The sequence below is a fragment of the Antechinus flavipes genome, chromosome 1 (genome assembly GCF_016432865.1).
Source record: "Antechinus flavipes isolate AdamAnt ecotype Samford, QLD, Australia chromosome 1, AdamAnt_v2, whole genome shotgun sequence".
Classification (NCBI taxonomy): domain Eukaryota; kingdom Metazoa; phylum Chordata; class Mammalia; order Dasyuromorphia; family Dasyuridae; genus Antechinus; species Antechinus flavipes.
This window is the reverse complement of record NC_067398.1, coordinates 379,367,284-379,386,614: the sequence shown is the minus strand read 5'-3', so window position 1 is coordinate 379,386,614 and position 19,331 is coordinate 379,367,284. Positions and strand designations below refer to the sequence as shown.

The 19,331-nt window shown below is 35.7% G+C and overlaps 1 protein-coding gene across 1 annotated transcript in view; it reads right to left on the bottom strand.

The window, feature by feature from the left end:
- Window positions 1-1,325: 1,325 nt before the first annotated feature.
- Window positions 1,326-19,331, bottom strand: part of INO80C (INO80 complex subunit C) — a 58,866-nt gene continuing 40,860 nt past the window's right edge. The window contains exons 2-5 of the mRNA XM_051969769.1: window positions 13,876-13,986; window positions 7,374-7,485; window positions 5,670-5,737; window positions 1,326-1,846 (exon numbers count right to left, since the gene is read on the bottom strand). Of these exons, the coding sequence (XP_051825729.1) occupies window positions 1,715-1,846; window positions 5,670-5,737; window positions 7,374-7,485; window positions 13,876-13,986 (423 nt within the window). The 3' untranslated portion in view covers window positions 1,326-1,714. The remainder of the gene's footprint in view (window positions 1,847-5,669; window positions 5,738-7,373; window positions 7,486-13,875; window positions 13,987-19,331) is intronic.

Sequence of the window (19,331 nt, the reverse complement as noted above, 5' to 3'; positions counted from 1 at the left end):
AAATGGGGACATGCCTCAGGCCCTTAACTACAGAACAATAAAGAGAAGTTATCCTAATATTTACAATTTTTAACTTACCTTTTCCTCAAAGAACCTTAAGAATAAATCTATTGTTTCTGAATGAGGCTATTTCTTTTGAATAGATTAGATTTGATAATGCGTCATCACAGAGTAGTATCCTTGGCATAAGCCCCAAATCCACCCTAAAGCTTTAGCACACAACTGTGATAGACCACTGAGCCCATCTCAGTTTCAAAGAATAATTGAGCTCATCTGACCAGTTTGGCAAGTAGGAAACAGCATAGAAGTGTGAGCAGAAGCCATGACAACAGATGAATCCTCTAAAGGAGACAGCCTTAGAGAGAAAGAGAGAAAAAATCAAGTCTCAAGACCAAGCTTCTCTATTTTTCAAATAAAATAGTCCTGATTCCCTTAGACCTAGGATTTGTAAAAAATTTTTGTGTCCCAATACCATTTGGAAGATCCTTTTGGAATAGCATAAAATTTGAAAATACATAAAATACACATGACAAAGGAAACCTAGCATACTGAAACAACAATTATATTTAAAAAGTTAAAAAATAAAGTTCACAGATCTCAGATCCCTGCTAAACTTTGGCTTCAGACATTTTTTTGGTTTGTTTCCAGTTTTTAGTTCTTTAATTATCTTTAAAGTTCTATCCTAGACCAATGGTGGAAAATTCAAATAGAAATGGTCCTGATCCAACATAAGACCTACTGCAGTGCGTTTGGACTTTGGTTTAAAACATAATGTTATCTATGTTTTATTGTATTCTTATTTATTTTGTTAAATATTTCTCAATTATATTTTAATCTGGTTCAGGCTGCACTTAGGAATATTTGGGCAGTAGCTGGCAGGCTGCATGTCTGACATCTCTGTTCTAGACAAACTCATAGTTTTCTCATTCTTAGCAAAGTAGAGGAACTGGAACACAGTGTTCCCAAGAGAAAGTATATAGTTCCAAGACAATGAAAGCCTTTTGGTTCCTACATGACCTATTTAAAAATGATATAAAATACAATGACTACAGCAATGGAAATGAAAAGACCATTAAAGGGAAGCCAAGCTCTGAGCAAGTGTAAACCAACGATATTGTAGGAGAGCAAATGAAGAAATAAAATCGTCTTCGTGCTCTGAAGTGGGAGTCTATGAAAGCAGAACATTTGATACATTGTCCGTCGTAGTCATTGTTCTTGCCATTGTTTTTGCTTACCATGTCTTCTTTGTTAAAATTAAGGCTTCAACTGATTTAGGGAGGAAGGAAGGACACAATACACAAAAATGACTGCTGTAAAACAAAAGGTATTAATGACACTTATTTTTAATTATGTGGAAATGTTATGGATATTATATAAGAAAGCTAGCATGTACTGGGGGGCAAAAGCTCAAAAAAAATGCTTGGGCTGAACCAACTACTGAAATAAATAAAAAATGTTTTATTACATTTTCCTTGTCAAATACTTGGGGCAAACCCAAAATGTGCTAGTATTTAATTTAGCTGAAAATGTCAAACTTCTAAAAAAGCAAATAAAGAAAAATCTTAAATTATATGAAAACCAAACATTCTTTCCAAGGCACAATACTGGCATTTTCAGATTGACAACAATATGAATGTTTCCTGGAAACAAAATCTTGAGTCCAAAGTCTGCCTTTGAAAAAGTTCCAAGCTTCCCCTCAGAAATTTCCCCAGACCTAGGGAACTATGCTTGTGGCCTTTCTCAGGGCCAGGTAGCCAGTAACTACATCTGAAGGGAGCATCCGAATGTAAGCAAATTCTTCAATTGTGCTGAATCTTAACTTGCTCTGTGGGTCTGTATAGTTTGCCTGGAAGAGAAACATTAATGATGAATATAAATCAAAGAAATATCTATGCAAAAAAATTTAAAGTGCAAATTATCTTTAAATTATAAATTATTTTAAAAGTTGAATGTATATACATAAATGTTTTATGTTGCCACTGAGAAAGAACTAAATTGTTCACTTAAGTAGAGATTCATTAATCTACCCAAGTCTACTTAATCATTTAGAGCTCTGCAACAGGCTTCCAGCAGTGTTTCTCATTAGCAGAATAGGAAGCCGTTATGACCAAGATCTTTATTCCCCATCCATATACATCATGTTCCTCCTCTCTTTCTGTTTTTGCTTCACTATGCAAGACTGAGATAATGCCCACTTCCTACATAGCTCAAAGGAAGCTAGCTGCTCCTAATGATTTCAAGAAAAAGCGTGTCATCCAGAACTCAGTTTAGAAAATTATAAAAAAGTGTTAATATTTAATTTGTTAACTTCCCATGCATAGAATATCTGCTCCAACATAGATTATCTGTGTGTGAACAAAGGATAAGAATGATTTAGCTGAAAAAAGGAATAACTGAGGTGAAACCAAAAAAGATTTGTGGTCTCCAATCAATGAAAAGTCTATTTTTTTCCCCTGAGAATTTTTCTCAAATTGCTTGAATTACTTGACTTCTCTGTATCACCATATCTTATCTAGAAAATGTAGTAGTAGTATAAAAAAAAAAAAAAAAAAAACTTAGCATTTCTTTTTTTTACCAAAAATAAATTGTTCTATAAATACTTTATATGAAAAAATATGGGTTTAAGATTTTGTTGGGTCCAGGTTTCTTTTTTCATCATAATCTAATATCCTTTAATGGAACTGATATTAAGTAGAGGTTAACTGAAGAAATATTAACTATTAATAAGTTTCACTAGCTTATTAGAATTTATTTTCCCCAAAATGTTAGGATCCAAGATGTGGACACAGACTTTTGTATCTGATAATTATTATTTTACATGCATGTATTTCTAATTCTTGACTCCAGACATACTGCTATTTCCCTTGTGATATTATATCAGTTTGGACAGCTATATGATCATGTAATAATTAAGACAAAAACTATTGATAAGAGTTGAATTAGCAACACCCTACACATTGAAATACTGGAAAACTACATCTGCCCAATTTCTGTCCATATGTCAAGTACAGTTTAACTGTCACTTCTATTGTTTTCTAAATCCCCTGACTTTTTTTGAACAAAGCATTTCATCTATTTCATAATGCATTTACAATTCAATACATAATGTATTGAAATGATAAGCATATATAATATCTCCCCTACCAAACTATAAGCTTCATGAGGATAGGACTTGTGTCTTTTTCCTTCTAATTCTCAACGTGTTTAGTAATATACATTTGTTGAAATCAACATAAATCCTTAGCTTAAATGTTAATAACAAAGATTTCAACTACCATTTCCTTAGGATAACCTAGGAGTCATTATTTGAGACTCCCTTTTGAATCTGCTCTACCCAGAATGTAAAACTCTGATGCAAAAGCCCAAACTTCATAACTTGTCACTTTTTAAATACTTAAGACATTTTTGTAAAGCATTCTGCTTTCTAGAGACAACTATAAGAATAATAGCTATAAAAAGTAAGTGGTTCTAAAGTTTTAATAAACATTTTTATAAGCAAAATTAGTGCCACAAATATAGTATCACATATGAAGCTTTTATCTATATGTTGGTCAGTTTCTATGAACAGGACTCCTATACTTTGATGGGAGACATAAAATTTAAAACTTATAAATAATTTTTATCCATACAACAAATTGGATGATTTTATTTTCTTTAATAATAGCAAAGTTGAAAAAGTCAAATTTCAAAAAGATTTGGAAAGAAGCCTTACAAATAGTCTATTCTCTTCCTTTTATAGATGAGGGCATCAAGGACCAGAAAAATTATGAGGCTTGCTTGAGATAACAGAGGTAATTAGTGGCAGAGACAGGATTAAAATCTGGGTCTCCTATCTCCAAGAGGCAATGTTCTTATTACAATATTACATGCCCTCTCCATTAGGGAACTTAACTATCTAATCACAAACACTCAAAAGATAAGGGCTTTTTAAAAATTTCAACAGTAACATGTATGCATTTCAAAAGCAAATGGTCCAAATCTTTCTTCTACGTTTCATCTTTTGCATAACTGAAATATTGATTTAATACTCAATACAAGCCAGATAATATCCTCAATAAGCAATGCCAATGCAATAATGCACTTGTTTTCCTAATAAGAAAAAAAATCACTAAATGTGCAGCAATGACCAAGATAATAGTTTTATAAAAGCCAGGTAAAAAACAAAAGGTGACACTATTACTAAATTACTAAAATTAAAGCATAATTCCTTTTTGTTTATAAACAGTAATCTACCAAAGTAGAAGATGAAGGAAACTGGCCAGCAGTTTGTGATTTTTCCTAAGGTTCCTAGTCCCCCACAACTACAAGTGTCTTTTCCTATGTGTATCTCATATATATTTATGTATCCTCTTTCCCATTAAAATGGAAGCTCCCTAAGGACATACTTTTTTTTGTTTTATTTTTAAATTTTCCTTTGTAATCCTACTACTTAGTACTCAGTGCTTGGTGCATAGCAAGTACTTAGTAAATGCTTATTGAGTGGGGAAGGGGGAAAGTTCTAATTAATATTTTCAAACAATTATTTTTAGGTAATACAATTTGTGGGATATTTTCATATTAGCTGAGATATATCTCCTTTGTCAAAATAAAATATATCAATAAATCAAAAGGCAAATTATCTTGAATGTAATGCACAGGGAAGTTGAATGATCTTTTGGTGTAGCTGCCCTCTTTACAAATAATCATAAATTTAAAATTAAAAAGCACCTTAAAAGATAATCTGATTCAAGTCTGTTTTATGTGACTAAGGTATTCTTATTCCCATTTTATAGTTGAAGTAATAAAAACCCAAAAGTGTTCACAGATTTGTCCACAATCACACAGAGATCAGTGAAAGGGCTGGGATAAATCCTCAGATCTCATAGGAAAACAGACTTAAAGCCAAGTCATTTAGTTAATTCTCCTCATTTTACAGAAGAGGAAACTGAGGCTCGAAAATGTTTAGGTATCCTTCCTCAAGTCCCCGACTACCAAGTATCAGGAGCAGGATTTGAACCTGTGAGCCAGGCCCTCCGCCACCCTGTCCCAAGTCACTGCACTGACTGGTCCAGGGATTCACAGTGGGTCAGGAAGTGAAGAGGATACTAGCAACAGGTTTCCCATCTCTCAGAGCAATGCTCTTTGCATCTGATTGGACTGCCTTTCCTAGTCAAAACAATCTTATAAACAAGTAGTTTGTGAACAACAACAACAAAAAAAAGCTTTCAGGAGAAATGGTTCAGTTTTCCATCCGTCTTTAATATTTCAAGGATCTGTTATTTCAGTTATGTGACTATATCCCTCCAAAGATGCAAAAAACAATGCCGCCTGTGCCTGAGTAGGCTGTTTCATGAATTGCTGTGGCTGAAAAAAAATTCATCACCTAGTTAGTGGTCAGTCTTGTTGGTGTCTGAGCTCTCTAAATTTAGCTTAGCTGGTCCTCCTCACAAAGGCTGGACTCAAATCCTTTCCAGACTCTGCTTCTAGGGGACAATCTTCAAAAGCTGATCCTTACCTCTACTTCATGGCAAGGCACTACAGCAGAACATCACCACCAGAAAAACTACTCAAAGGAAATATCCTTTGGCAAAGTCAACAATATCATTTTCACACATGAAGGATGGATTGTCCAAGCAAATACTTATTAGGGAGTTTGCCAATTTTAGATATAGACATCAAGTAATACTCACAACAAGTCCTGAAATATCAGAATACTTCCTGGCTGGTTTAAAGGAAGGAGGAGCATCTATATTGAAGTCTAAAAGGGGGGGAAAAAAGACGTAAGTGCTTTTCAAAAAATTAACAAGACTCATAAAATTTAGTTCAATTATTACATACTTACAGAATTCTCTAGGGACTAAGAAAAATGTGAAGGAAGCACACCAGCCATGAAATTTTCTCCGTTATTATCCACTGATTCACTAAAAGCCAATTCAAAGCTGGTTTGCTCTTCTACATTGCATTCCTATATCCCTATAAAACTACTATATTCAGGAGATGAGGAAAGATTTGCTACTCTATCTCTTTTCCCATTCTCTTCAGCTAAACTAGCCCAAAGAAAGATTTTTTTTTTAATGAAAGATTCTATCCATCTTTAAAATGCTTTAAAAAAGAAGAATGCTCAACAGCACTAGAAATCAACATTCAATGACTGACTGTTTTCATTTTTATTCGGATATCTGGTGTCATAGGCTGCTTCATTTTCATTTTTAAAGATACTTTAAATAGTATTTTATTTTCATGTAATGATAGTTTACAACATTCACTTCTGTAATACTTTATTTCAAACTTTTCTCCCTCCCTTATTTTTCCTCTACCCAAGTAATCTGATATGGGTTAAATATGTCCAATTCTTTTAAATATATTTCCATATTTGTCATGTTATGCAAGAAAAATCAGACCAAAAGGGGAAAATCCATGGGAAAGAAAAATAAATAAACAAAAATTTAAAACACGAGGCTTTGATCTATATTCAGTCTTCATATTCACTCTCCCTGATGCAGATGGCATTTTCCATCCCAAATCTATTGGAACTGCCTTGAATCATTGCATAGAGTTTGTTGGAAGAAATGCCCTATCAGCTAGAGACAGAGTGAAACATAATATAAGCTTATTGTCTATACTATATTTCCAAAAGTTGTGGAAGAAGGGCCTCATAATACATCTTATTACTTAGACTTGATATATACACAATTTATATATTAATATAATTTAAATCATATCTCTAGGACAAACCCACTAGATACAGCCTCTGCCTGACACAACATGGTTTGTTATTTTATAAGGTGGTCAATCAGTGCTCTAAAATATCCATTAATGTTGAGCTCCATTCCATTTTGGGGCAAAATAGAAGAGCAAAATATATTTTTAAAATAAACTCATGTAAAATAGAGCTACATTATGTCAGCACATGTTAGTCTAGGATGTAATGAAATGTTAAGTCTGACAAAAACCAAAAAAACCAGAACTACAAAGTCAGAAGAGAGCTTGGATTTTATCTACCAGAGCATAGAATGAGCCATCTCTCAAACATATAAAGCTTTCTAGTAAAAAAGAACTTTCTAGTCACTATAGAAAGGCAGGTAATCTCTGTGATCAGCTTTTTGGGGACCAAACTATGTACAAATGTAAGTACATGCTTAGGTGACACAAATTTAGTATTTTTATGTTTTTTACCATACACTTTACATACATTCCATGTGAATATATGCACTCTCTATAGATTACTACTATAAAATACTAAAGAGATCTATTTGCCAGTTGCACTGTTTTAAAACTGAAATGTGTTTATCAATGATGGTACAGATACACAAAAATAATTTGGTTTTGTTTTAAAGCAGTTAACTTATGGGCATATTATTTATAAACACATGTAAAGTATCTAAACCACATACAGCTAGGATCGTTGAGTTGCCATGGCAATGCCCTTTCAGAAGCAAGAATCTGTTTTAGGTTCTTCCAGGTCCTGTTCTTCTTGCCTGCTACTGCTCCCCCAATGCCTGAGTGCTGGAATGACAAATGGGGTGTTAGAAGTATCACATTCTCAAAGTGCCATCTTCATTGATTTTTTTTCAAACTTCCAAATACTGGAAGACATTCTTCATGCTGCCAACCAATAGTTGTTACCCAGGTTAACTTAAGAAATAATATATTGTATGCTTTAATCTTAGTTGCAAAAACCATACTGTGGTGATGCCAAAACTATTTTGCTGGAAATTCTGAGGAAATAAAAGTGCACAGAAAGACAAGAAGACAATGCTTAGTCCAATACTGCTAAATTCCATACCACAGGAATTTCCATCACTTTAAAATTATTTACCACAGAGCTAGAGCTAAAAGAGCAAGCAAAGTTTTTGAGTGTAAGTATCTCACTTACAAATTATTACAAATTCTGAAAATATACATGAGCCTACAAAATGTCACTGATGGCACTTTTCTTTTGTGAATTACAATAAAAACTGGAAAAGAGTAATTGGACACAATACTGGCACACACAAAAAAAAATTGTTTTGCATTTTCAAAGCTTTCCAGTGTTGAAATCTAGTACCAACGATAAAACTAACATGAATGATCAAACATGATTGTTATGGATTCATTTATTACATCGCTCAAGAATCACAGAAAGAAAAACATTTCTATTTAATGAGCCATATTCTCAATAGCCTGGCAATCCTTATTAGTGGACCTTTAGTCAAATAAATACCAAAAGTAAAAGGAGCCAGGGGTTCCAAGAAACATCATTCATTGTTAGCAATTATTTCATGCCACTTGTCAAAACGCATATAAAAATGACACAAGCTGGAACAAAATATGTGCCTAATGATTAGTTAAGGCAATTATTTTATTCTACTCTTAACAATTGTCTATCCCAACTACCACAACAACTGGTTCCAAACTTCTCTTCTTTCCTTAAACTTCCCACAGCTCATAACTCAGGCCTTTCAGCTAAGGACCCCACCTCATATATTTCGAAGGAAATGGAGTATTCTCCAAGAGCTGCTTCTTCCCTCCCACTCATAGCACTATTCTTTGCATTCATACTATTTCTTCCTTTATGCCCATCACCAGTTGAAGACATAGTCCTTTCCAGCAAGGCCAATTCCTCTTCATTCAGGAAGGATCTCAACCCTTCCAGTTTTCTCCTGCTCTCCTTACTGCACCACTACTTGTCCTCCACATTTGGAATGCTTTCTCCTTCCCTTTTCCTCTCAGAATCCCTGGCTTTCTTTACAACTTGGCTCCAAGTGCCATCTACTGTGGCAAGCTTTTCCTCGTTCCCCAGCTGCTAGTATCTTCATCTCCTAGTTTGCCTTATATGTGAGTTGTATGTCTTGTAAATACTTATATGGACGTGCACTGTCTCTTTCCTGAAAGCCAGGCTTGTTTCACTTTTGTTGTTGGATCCCCCATGCCCAACATTTAGTAGGTACTCAATAAATGCCTCCAATTGATTGAGAAATGGCTCAACAAACTAAAGCACTGTCATCTAATATAATGTTAATCTATAGGGTTTTAAAATTTATAAAGCAGACTGTATGCAGTATCTCATATGATTTTGCAGCAACCCTGTTTAAGACAACAACAATATTGCAAGGCAACCTTGTTAAAAACAACAACAAAAAAGCCTCCGAGTTTAGGAGCGGGATTGAGAGTTTAAGTGATTTTACCATTATCATACATCTAATAAGTGTCACAGGCAGGATCTGAATTCAGATCTTCCTGACTTCAAGTATATCACTATCTACCACTCCACATTGCCTCAACTATTAATGTTAAAGCACAGATTTTTTTCTTTTAACAATCCATAAACTGCAAAAGTAAAAAGTGACAAGAACCATCAAACATGCACAACAGCACTTATTAAGCAATTTTGCAGAACTGTTTCCAGGGGATTTGTTTTGGCATTCAGTGGGAAACATCTGTAGGGTCATTAAAAAATATAAGCAATAATTTCTTTTTAAAATTTATGCAAAAAATTATCTTGCTAACTAACTATTTCAAGGAGGGCAAGGCAGTGATAATAAATTAGGATCTCCATACAAAATCCTCCACTAACTTGTTATCTCACATATTGGAGAAACAAATAATGGGTCACTTAAAATTCTGATTAACAGAAACTTGTTGATTTGTCCCAAGGGTCATTATTTAATTTGCATTTCATGCAATCCTATATGATAATTTCTATTATGACAAGGCCCTCTTCTACTTAAAAGGTCAGCATAGAGAAAAAGCTTATGGGTCACAGCATCTTTTGACTTTGTTCTAGTTCACTTGTTCCAAGTGCTGCTCTGAAGCTTAGTTTTTTTTATTGTTTCTTTTCCTTGTCTGCTTTTCCTCCAAATTTCCTCTCTTGATCCTCTGCTGCAGTGATTGGCTTTTCCTGGGCCCCCTGTTGCCCTCCACTTCAATCTTCCTCTCCCTATTCTGGAGAGGAGTAACATCTCTTGGTTGCCTGAATGATGATTCCTCCTGGGGAGGATGTCCAAGATACCATTCTCTTCAGCCTTTCCCTTTATCAACTGGCCAGATAACAGGACTTTTACTATATTATTATTGCAGATAAAGATATACCTAAGCAGTAGACTTTTTTTCTCTTTTTTTAACATGGACTGTCTAAACTATAAAATAAATTAAACACCAGCATGGGTAATATTCTTCCTAATTTAGGAATGACTAAGAGGCATAGCTTTTTGACACACATTTTTCACTGCACATATTTCCTTTCTTCAACCCCAGCCCTCACAAAGATTTGTAAAAGATCGTCCATTTTCTCTATCTGCCCCTATCCTAAATCTTCTACTTTTTTGGGCACAGAAAAGAGAAGTTTTTGTTTGACTTCAAAAATTTACTAGCTTAGCCATACAAAGCAAAACCCTTTTCTTAGAAAGGGATAAATAATAAATCTGACGTGGATATTCTTGAGACCTTAGAGTCCTATAAGCTAAAATAAGTTATATACTCACAACAAAAAGTTAAAGCAAACAACAATGACCACATTGTAAGAAAAAGTTTTGAAAAATTCTCTGTCATGGTTTCTGCATATCTAGAACAAAAGCATGAGAGATAGAGCAAACCAAAGGAGGCCAAAACAAGATAGATTAAAGCATGGCAGCATCGATGGCAAAGCATGCAAGTAAGAGGGGCCAAGTCAAGATAGAAGCTGGTAAAAAAGAGGGCACCCAGATACCAAGAATCCAAAAGCTCAAGCTGAGGTCAAATAGGCTAGATACACAGGTTAAATAGATAGGTCAGTTAGCATTCAGAACTCCTGACTACATAGTATGGCACAAGAAGAAGCAGAATTTGTCTATATAGGCAGGGGTCAGAATACAGGGTTCAAGGTGAGCATAAAATAGGTAGAAACCAAATATGTAGGTTGAGAAATTGAGACAGTTAAATGGGGTCTAGTAGAGGCCAATAAGAGCCAAATCAATTTGTAATTAATGACCCTAAAATAGAGGCTGTCTACTCAGTCTTTGACTTTAGAAGTTCTTGTCATTGTAGACACAGGTGCTAACAGGTCTGTGTTGCTGCCAGAACAAAGTGCATGTTGTTGGGAGCTGAAGCATCGATAAAAGATTTAAGTCATCTGGAGAGTCTTCCTGTGCCTATCATAATGCTTTGCACATAACAGATGCTTAACGATTTGTTGTTGTTGCTGCCATCTTCCTAGTGTGATTGGTTTTACCAAAATTCTCACTTACTAGTGGGCCTCTGTTCACACACAAGCATACAGCACCTGACCTAATCAATGCAATGTGTAGATATTTAAAGTTGTTTTTCCACTAGTGGGAATGAATTTATACTGATCCTAATTAACAGTCTTTTGCCTGGTCCCTGTTTTGACCAAAAGCACAGATTCCTGATTGCAGCTGTAGTTTCAGGCAATGAAACAGAGCCAAGCCAACTGCCACATATGGGAAATGAACATCAGTTGTCACCAGCCCCATGAACTAACCAACTGAGCTAAGGCAGAACTTCCATCTTCAAGGCTGACAAAGTGATTGCTGTATACATGATTTCCAGCTATGGGTAAAATCCTATTTCAAGGAATATCATTGTAACCTTCAGTGCTATAAAAATGAGTCCGCTTCCAAGCCCCAGCCCATGCTGCTTTACTGATGAGGATATATGGAATTCTATTAAATGGAAAACCCTGTATAATACATTCTCAAGTTTCTGTCAATATATTTAATAAAATTGTTCTACTTTCCCCTCATATTATCCAGTTTATTACATGTGGGTGGACAGATAGTACATTCAGCTAGTTCAACAGTACACATATATCTTGGCCAAACATGTCATATGGACAATAAGCTGAGCCTAGATATGAAAAGGAGATTGAATCTAGGAACCTGCAAAACCCTTTCAATGATCCCAAGTGCTTCCCTGTTGCAAAAGCCTTTACTTTTAAACACCGACAATCTCTTCACAATGCTATAAGATCACAAAGCATAGAATCAATTTAACAACTAATATTTATTAAGCATCAGTAGGCACTGTGCCTAGCACTAGAGACATAAAAACAAAACTGAAACTGTTTCTATTCACATAGAGCTTATATTCTACTGGGAAATCAAAGTCACAGAAGAACTGAAGTTGTTGGTGACTATTCCAGTAACAGAGGCATTAAAAACAGCTAAGTTCTTCTGAGTTCAAGTACACTGCTCTTTTACCTAAATCTTTCTACCTTTTTGATCCCAACAATATTTAGGAAAAGTTGTTAGAGGGATATAAACATTAAATTGGTGAGCAATAAACATAGAGAGATAAGTGAAGGAAAGATGGAAATAAGACTTCCAGATGGAAGTTACAGAAAGTTTGTCATGGAGACCAGGTCCATCAGCCAGACTGAGGATGTAAGATGACAGGATAACACTCTGAAGCAGAGGCAAAGACTGCAGTAATTGGGAGGAAAAATAATCATAATTATAATGTGGAATTTACATGGAGTATATTCCCTTAGTATCAGTCTAAAGTGCTCAAAAAAAGCAGGATTTGAAAAATAACATTGTTCCAACCTAGTTGAGACTCAATAGACACCAAGCACTTCTCTATTTCCAACATCTTTCCATCAGGATAACTTTCCAAACCTGACACCTCTGTTTTTTCTACACTGAACTATCAAAGATCTCTCACCTAAGATACCCAAGAGCTTACTTGATTAAAGTCTGTTTCCTGCCTTCACTAGTCAATTTCACCATGATGATTGCCTAAGACTCTGCTCCGCTCACTTTATCCTGCTCCATCCTATCCTGGGATCTGACTCAGAAAAGACTTTTGATGTCCTCAAACCTCCAAAAGCTCAACATATTTTCAAAACCTTTCAATTGTTATTAAGCACATATTATATTATACACAAGGATAGTAACAAGAGAAGGGACAAATATAAGCATAAATACAAAGCATAGTTGCTCAGGCACTATCAAAAACTCTTGCCCTACCCAATCAAATTACTACTGTTACTGGCAAATTTGTTATATGCTAAATATTTAATGACAAAAGACATTCTTTTTAACAAGACTTCCTATACAAATCAGCAGAGTGTTTCTTTGTTTCTAAGCTTGAATAAATAGTTCACTAAATCTGAGGCATTATTAAGATAATGAAAAATCATAAAATTTGAGATGTATTTTTCCTTTGATATCTGTGGAAAATCCTCTATTTTAACAGAAAAAAGAAAAATACTATAAGCAGCTAATGCCTATGTATACCTTAGAACGTAAGCTCCTTAAAGGCAAGGGATGTTTTCTTTTTCTCCTGGCACTAAATGCTTATTGACATTTGACACATGACTGATAGGCTGAGGATTCTCATATTATTAAAAACCAAAACTGTAAAACTGTGGACACCATTAGATGTGATACACCTTTCTATTTCACTTCTTTAAAGAGATACACAAATGAGCTATGTTGCATATATTTTTAGATTTTTTTTTCTGTATTGATCAGTTTTTCTGATTTTTTTTTCCCACCTTAAAATTTACTAGTTATATAAGATGACTCTCTGGGTGGAGAGCAGAGGTCTACTGGAAGGATTCTGGTGATGTAAAAAACAAAACAAAAAAAAAAAATTTAAGACTTTTAACGAACTATGATTTCAGATTCAACTTAATTGGAATCCTTAAAACTATCCTCCAGTGAGTATTAATTTTTGGCAAGGGTTTCTATGATAATTTCCCATAAGATATTCACAAACTTCTTGTCAAATTAACATTTATTTTCCAATGAAGTAACTTTGGATCATTATAAAATAGAAAACACTTTTTCCTTATCTACAACTAAAATATGCAACATATGTTTATTATAAAAACCTTCAAGGAAATCACAGTTCTACTTAAATATCCATTTCAATGAATCTCTAAAATATCTTAAAAATTAAACAACTGACACTTACCACAAAGTTGGGATCCTTAAATGGTAAAGGCTTGGGAGTGGCTTCCACAGGTCCTGTGCTAAAGTCAGGGGTCACTACCTTATTCTCACTCACAGTCTCCATGCTGACACCCTGGAAACAGAATAATAACAATTACACTTTATAGTAAGTGTCTTTTGGATAAGGCCCCCAAACTTAACCCACAAATACAGAAAAGGGAAAGGGAGAAAATCCTGGTGGTATTGGGCAGAGTAGTCCATAGGCAGAAGGAATTACAGGTTTGGAGTTAGAAGGGACCTTAAAAACCATCTAGACCAACCCCCTCATTTCATAAGTGAGTAAAAAGAGATTAAATGACTTCCATTGGTACCCAACATAAGTGGGAAGACCTGAACCCAGCTCCTCGGACTCCAGATTCAATAACCTTCTGACAGCACCATGCTGCTTCCACAGTGGAAGCTGTCTGCCAGTGAGCAAACTGGAAAAACCAATGCTTGATGATTCCAAATGCTTACTAAGTTTAAAAAAGAAAAAAAGATGAACCTCTCCCAAAGTCGTCAGCATGTGAAGTTGGGCTAGGGTCAGAGAGGTGAAGAGGAGGTTGGGAAATGCAAATGAAACCTTGCAGAGGCAGAAGGGAAAGAGGCAGTTGAGGAAATAGCCTGGAGCAGCAGCTGGTTGCTGTGGCAACTGAGCAGTGTCACCCGAGCATATTAGGAACAGCTAGTAAACAAGCTACCCTGGGTGATCAGGCATCTTTCAGTCTGCACCTGTGCTGAGTATGCAGGCAAAAACACTCCCAGGGTAGCACTCCCAAACTTGGGAGCACTGAGGAAGTCGCTGTCCTGTTGACATGTTCAGTGGTGAAGGCGAGATGACGCGATTCTGCTCCTAACTGGAGACCCTCTGCTCTGCAGATGGCCCCCAATGCTTAGACATTACCAGGTAGTTCACAGATAGCTTTTAACAGTGACATGGAAAATGCATACCAGACATAGATCATCCAAACATGGATTTAACAAAAATATTTTGTCTTCTCCCTAGGGGATGGGCGAGGATGGAGGAACTCATCTCTTGTTCTTCAAAGTGGCCACCTCCTAAGCCCTGGAGTAAATTATACACTCAATCATGAAGGGCAGGATTAATTAGGCTGGTAATAGAACCCTGAATACCTCAATTATTCCTCACCATTCTATAACCAGTCAGGTCCCAGAACTACACTGACCTTTGCCTTGGCCACCAGGCAAGACCAGAAAATAACTACCTGAGCTCAGCACAGTGTTTGGTATAGTAAGTCTTTAATAAATACTTGCTTATTGAATAATTACATACTCCACTCCCTTCTACTGCTTGCTCAGAGATTAAAAATTAAATCCACATTATAAATGCGGAGGCAGACTTGTCCCTTCCTGGATATCATTTCCTCATATCCCTCTCTGGCAGACCTATTTTTCCATGTTTCTATTACATTTTACTCTCTATCATATTTGAAACCATTTTTTTAGCTTTTTATTTTCAAAATATATGCATAGTTTTCAACATTCACCCTTGCAAAACCTCATGTTCCAAGTTTTTTATCCCTCCCTTCCCCCTTCCCTTAGAAATGACCATGAACCACTACATAGAATTCCCAATGCCTCTATTTTTGTCCGCCTGCACTTTTAATTTTCTTCACAGGCTAATTGTACACTATTTCAAAGTCCAATTCTTTTTGTACAGCAAAATAACTGTTTGGACATGTATACATATATTATATTTAACTTATACTTCAACATATTTAACATGTATTGGTCAACCTGCTATTTGGGGGAAGGGGTGAGGGGAAGGCAGGGGAAAGTTGGAACAAAAGGTCTTGCAATTGTCAATGCTGAAAAACTACCCATGTAGGTCTTGTAAATAAAAAAGCTATAATGAAAAAAAAATAAACTGCCCATAATATTAGACATGTGCCTTCTACCCCACCCCCACTCCCATCTCCTGGAAATTACTTTATCTATGTGATAGTTATTTAATTTTGTACATATGTGTTTTATCACCAAATATAAACCTTTCAAAAGCAGCGCTTTCATTTTTGTCTTTGTATCTTAGTACCTGGCAATTATAATATTTATTAAATGATTGTTGAATAGAAGGTCATATCACCAGAATCTATGCTCAGATTCATTCTAAGCTGAAAAGGTTTCCAATATAGAACCAGTAATGTACCCTATGATAACATCTGTCTAACAAAGTTCTGAGAGATTCACAATCAGTTTGACCTCAGGAAAATGACTTTTTTTAATCCACAAAAGTTATATGAGATCTACTAAGTGGTAGAAGAATGGCTATAGATTGAATAACTGAATTAACAGAAAAGCATTTATTAAGTACTCTGCTAAACTGGATATTTAAAAAGATAAAAAAAAAAAAAACAACAAAAATTAGAACTTGATCTCAAGGAACTCAAAATGTAATTAGGGTAGATGGATGGAAAGGCTCAAAAGGCTTAAGGTTATAGGAGCAGGATAGAGGGAAAGGCCTGGGGATCCCTAAAACATTCCAGCAAGTGAGATTAGTATCAGAAGTCTGGAAGGCAGAGCAGCAACACAGATGATAAGACCCAGAGGACTTCAGGATGCTGTAGCAGGATGTAGAGATTAAAAGTTAGTGGTCCTCTATCTCACCAGAAAGACTGTAGTTGATGATGACCCAAAAGTCCCAAAGTCGATGGATGGAGTTGGGATTGCCCAAGAGTCTTCAGGGAAAGCAAGAGAGAAGGCTAGCTTTCCCACTTCATTCCCCTGACAGTGCTTCCTACCCAGCTAGCCTGGACAGGGCTATCTCAGGAGACAGAGTACCAGAGAATCCACAGCAATAGAATCACATTATTAAAATAAACATTCTGTCATTTAGATATTTTTTCTCTTAGAATAAAAGACATGATAAAAGATCTAACAAACTGTGATATTCTTTTTAAAATCTGCTGTTTTAAATGTATTATCTTAATCTAAAGGTGGAATGCTTATTCAAAAGCTGTTTTTAAAAATCATCAGAAACCCAAATAACAAAACTGCATCCCCAGTACAGATTTACAGAACTTTGAAAAGCAATAATCAAAATTATACGTAATTAGGTATTTTACAGAAATCAAATTCATACCATCTTTAGAGGAATATAAACTTTGTGATGGCTGAGACTTTTCTATCTGTGGTACTATACTTGATACATAATCTAGATGCTTGGCAAACCTTAAATCACTGTATAAATGCTAGCCTGAAGACTGCCTATTTCTAAGGCCTAGCCGATAGAAATTATTCCATGTTTGATCCCTCATTAACTTGTCTATGTACCATGAAGTTCCCACACACTCTATACCAGAGGGCTTCCTCAGCTTCATTTAGACAAAAAATTCAATGTTTTTCTTACCATAATTGACTTAGCAAACTATCTAATCCATGTACACAATGTTATTAAATTATCCTAATCACAATGTTCTTCTGATTGAAGGAAGGGGTATGAGATTGCAGTCTGGGCTACCTTCTGACTACCCCTAAGGTCTCCCTCCCACTTAATTCTTAAGCCCAACCAGAATAAGCAGCTATGAGGGCAGAACATCAGCGTTCTGTGCTCTCAGCTGGAATGTGCATCACCATTCTATACCCACATCACTACCAGTCCTTGTCTGTGGAAGGGATGGGGAGCCATATTCTTTCACGCCTGTGTGTAATATACTGACTTGTGGTCCTTTGAGTATTTATGTTCCTTCTTGGTACCTCACTCACAAACTCCACACAGCTGTCCCTGCTGTTGGTGTGGTTGTAATAATAGTATTATTACTGTTGATTGACTGAATCCATATAAGAATAAGTAAAGAAAGGAGCTGTTAAATATGCCAGAATGCAAAGTGAAAACACACCAGCCAAAGGACAAAGAAAGAGAAGCAGCTACAATCACAGAGGTGCTGAGTTTTAGAGTGAATGCTTCCCCTTCTTTTAAAGGCAGTACTCTAAGAATCAGCAGGCTAGGTAGTTACTGAATGAAAATATTACTGTTCTCCATAGCTGGAATAAACAAAGAATAGCATGAACCACAACTCTGGGTCATTATGCTTCATTATCCAGTTGTTCGAATTGGTATATGTCCTCACAATTCACCTATTCAGGGCCTTGTGTTACTAGAATGAAGAAATGGACTCATTGTTCTGTGGGCAGTATGTGATTAAGTCAGTCAAATTATAATGGGCAACCATTGGAGATAGATCTAAATGCCAAGACTAGGCCAGACTGATTTCTGACTGAGAAGTACCATGTCTGTATATGTAAAAGGCAGCACAGTGAACTTGATGAGGGCTAGATTTGGAATTAGAAACACCCGAATTCAAATACCATTTCAGACAAATTTGATTTGTGTGAACCTGAGCAAGTCACTTAACTTCTCTTAGCCTCAGTTTCATCATCTGTAAAATGGGATTAATAATAGCATCCACCAGAGCTGTTGTAAAAATCACATGAAAACATTTAAAGTTCTTTTTAAACTTGAAGGTACTCAATAAATATGAGATATTATTATGATGTACAATACTGCTAAGGACAGACAGTACTTTCACAAGATGCTATCATCACTGGTTCTTTATATCTTTCATGTTCATTATGTTTTAACATAAGTTTGTTTTTTTTTTTTTTTAATCACCATCTCCCTTGTAAAATGTAAGGTCTAAGGAGGGCATAAAAAGTTCTTTGTTCTTAGAAACTTTCATAAAAACCCGAATTATTTTCGAGGTGCTACCATCTAACAGATTCTTCCAGAAAGGAGGTTAGGCTGTGCATTCTTAGGGTGCCACACCAACAAGTAATAAAGAGCTCATGAGGAAGTTTTCCTGATTAAAGGGTAGGTGAAGTTGGGGTCCAATGCACAAAAGCATCACGAAGAAAGGAAAAGAAACACAATAAAACTGCATACACCAGGCACAAATGCTTCTTTGCTTGGCCTGACCTTTTGGTCAGGGTGCTTTTGGCAGCAGGGGGAACATTGGAAATAATACTAAAGTAGGAAGCATAAGACCACAGTTGTAGTGTTCCTTCTGAAACTTATTCTCCATAATCTCTCAGAAGCCACTTCACTTCTCAAAATTCACTTTCTTCATCAGTGAAGTGAGGATAGTAATTACTTACTAACTTTGGCGTTATTACTTCACAGGGGTGAGGATTAAATGATACATAATGTATGTACACTTGGAAACTGTAAAATCAAATTCACATGTAAGGTATTCTGACTACTTTCATAATTTTTGTGATCACTGCTATTACTAACACAATAATGGGAAGCTCTGGAAATTATGAGAAAAGGAGTCTCCTCCTTGGAGCTCATGAATGCAGCTACTGAGATGGCCATGCAGGCTAACCAGACTTTACTGGTAGGTGGTGGTGGTACCACTCCTGTGCTGTGAGCCAGCCAAGTGACTATGCATTCACTCCAAGCCACTCCTCTAGGCAATCATG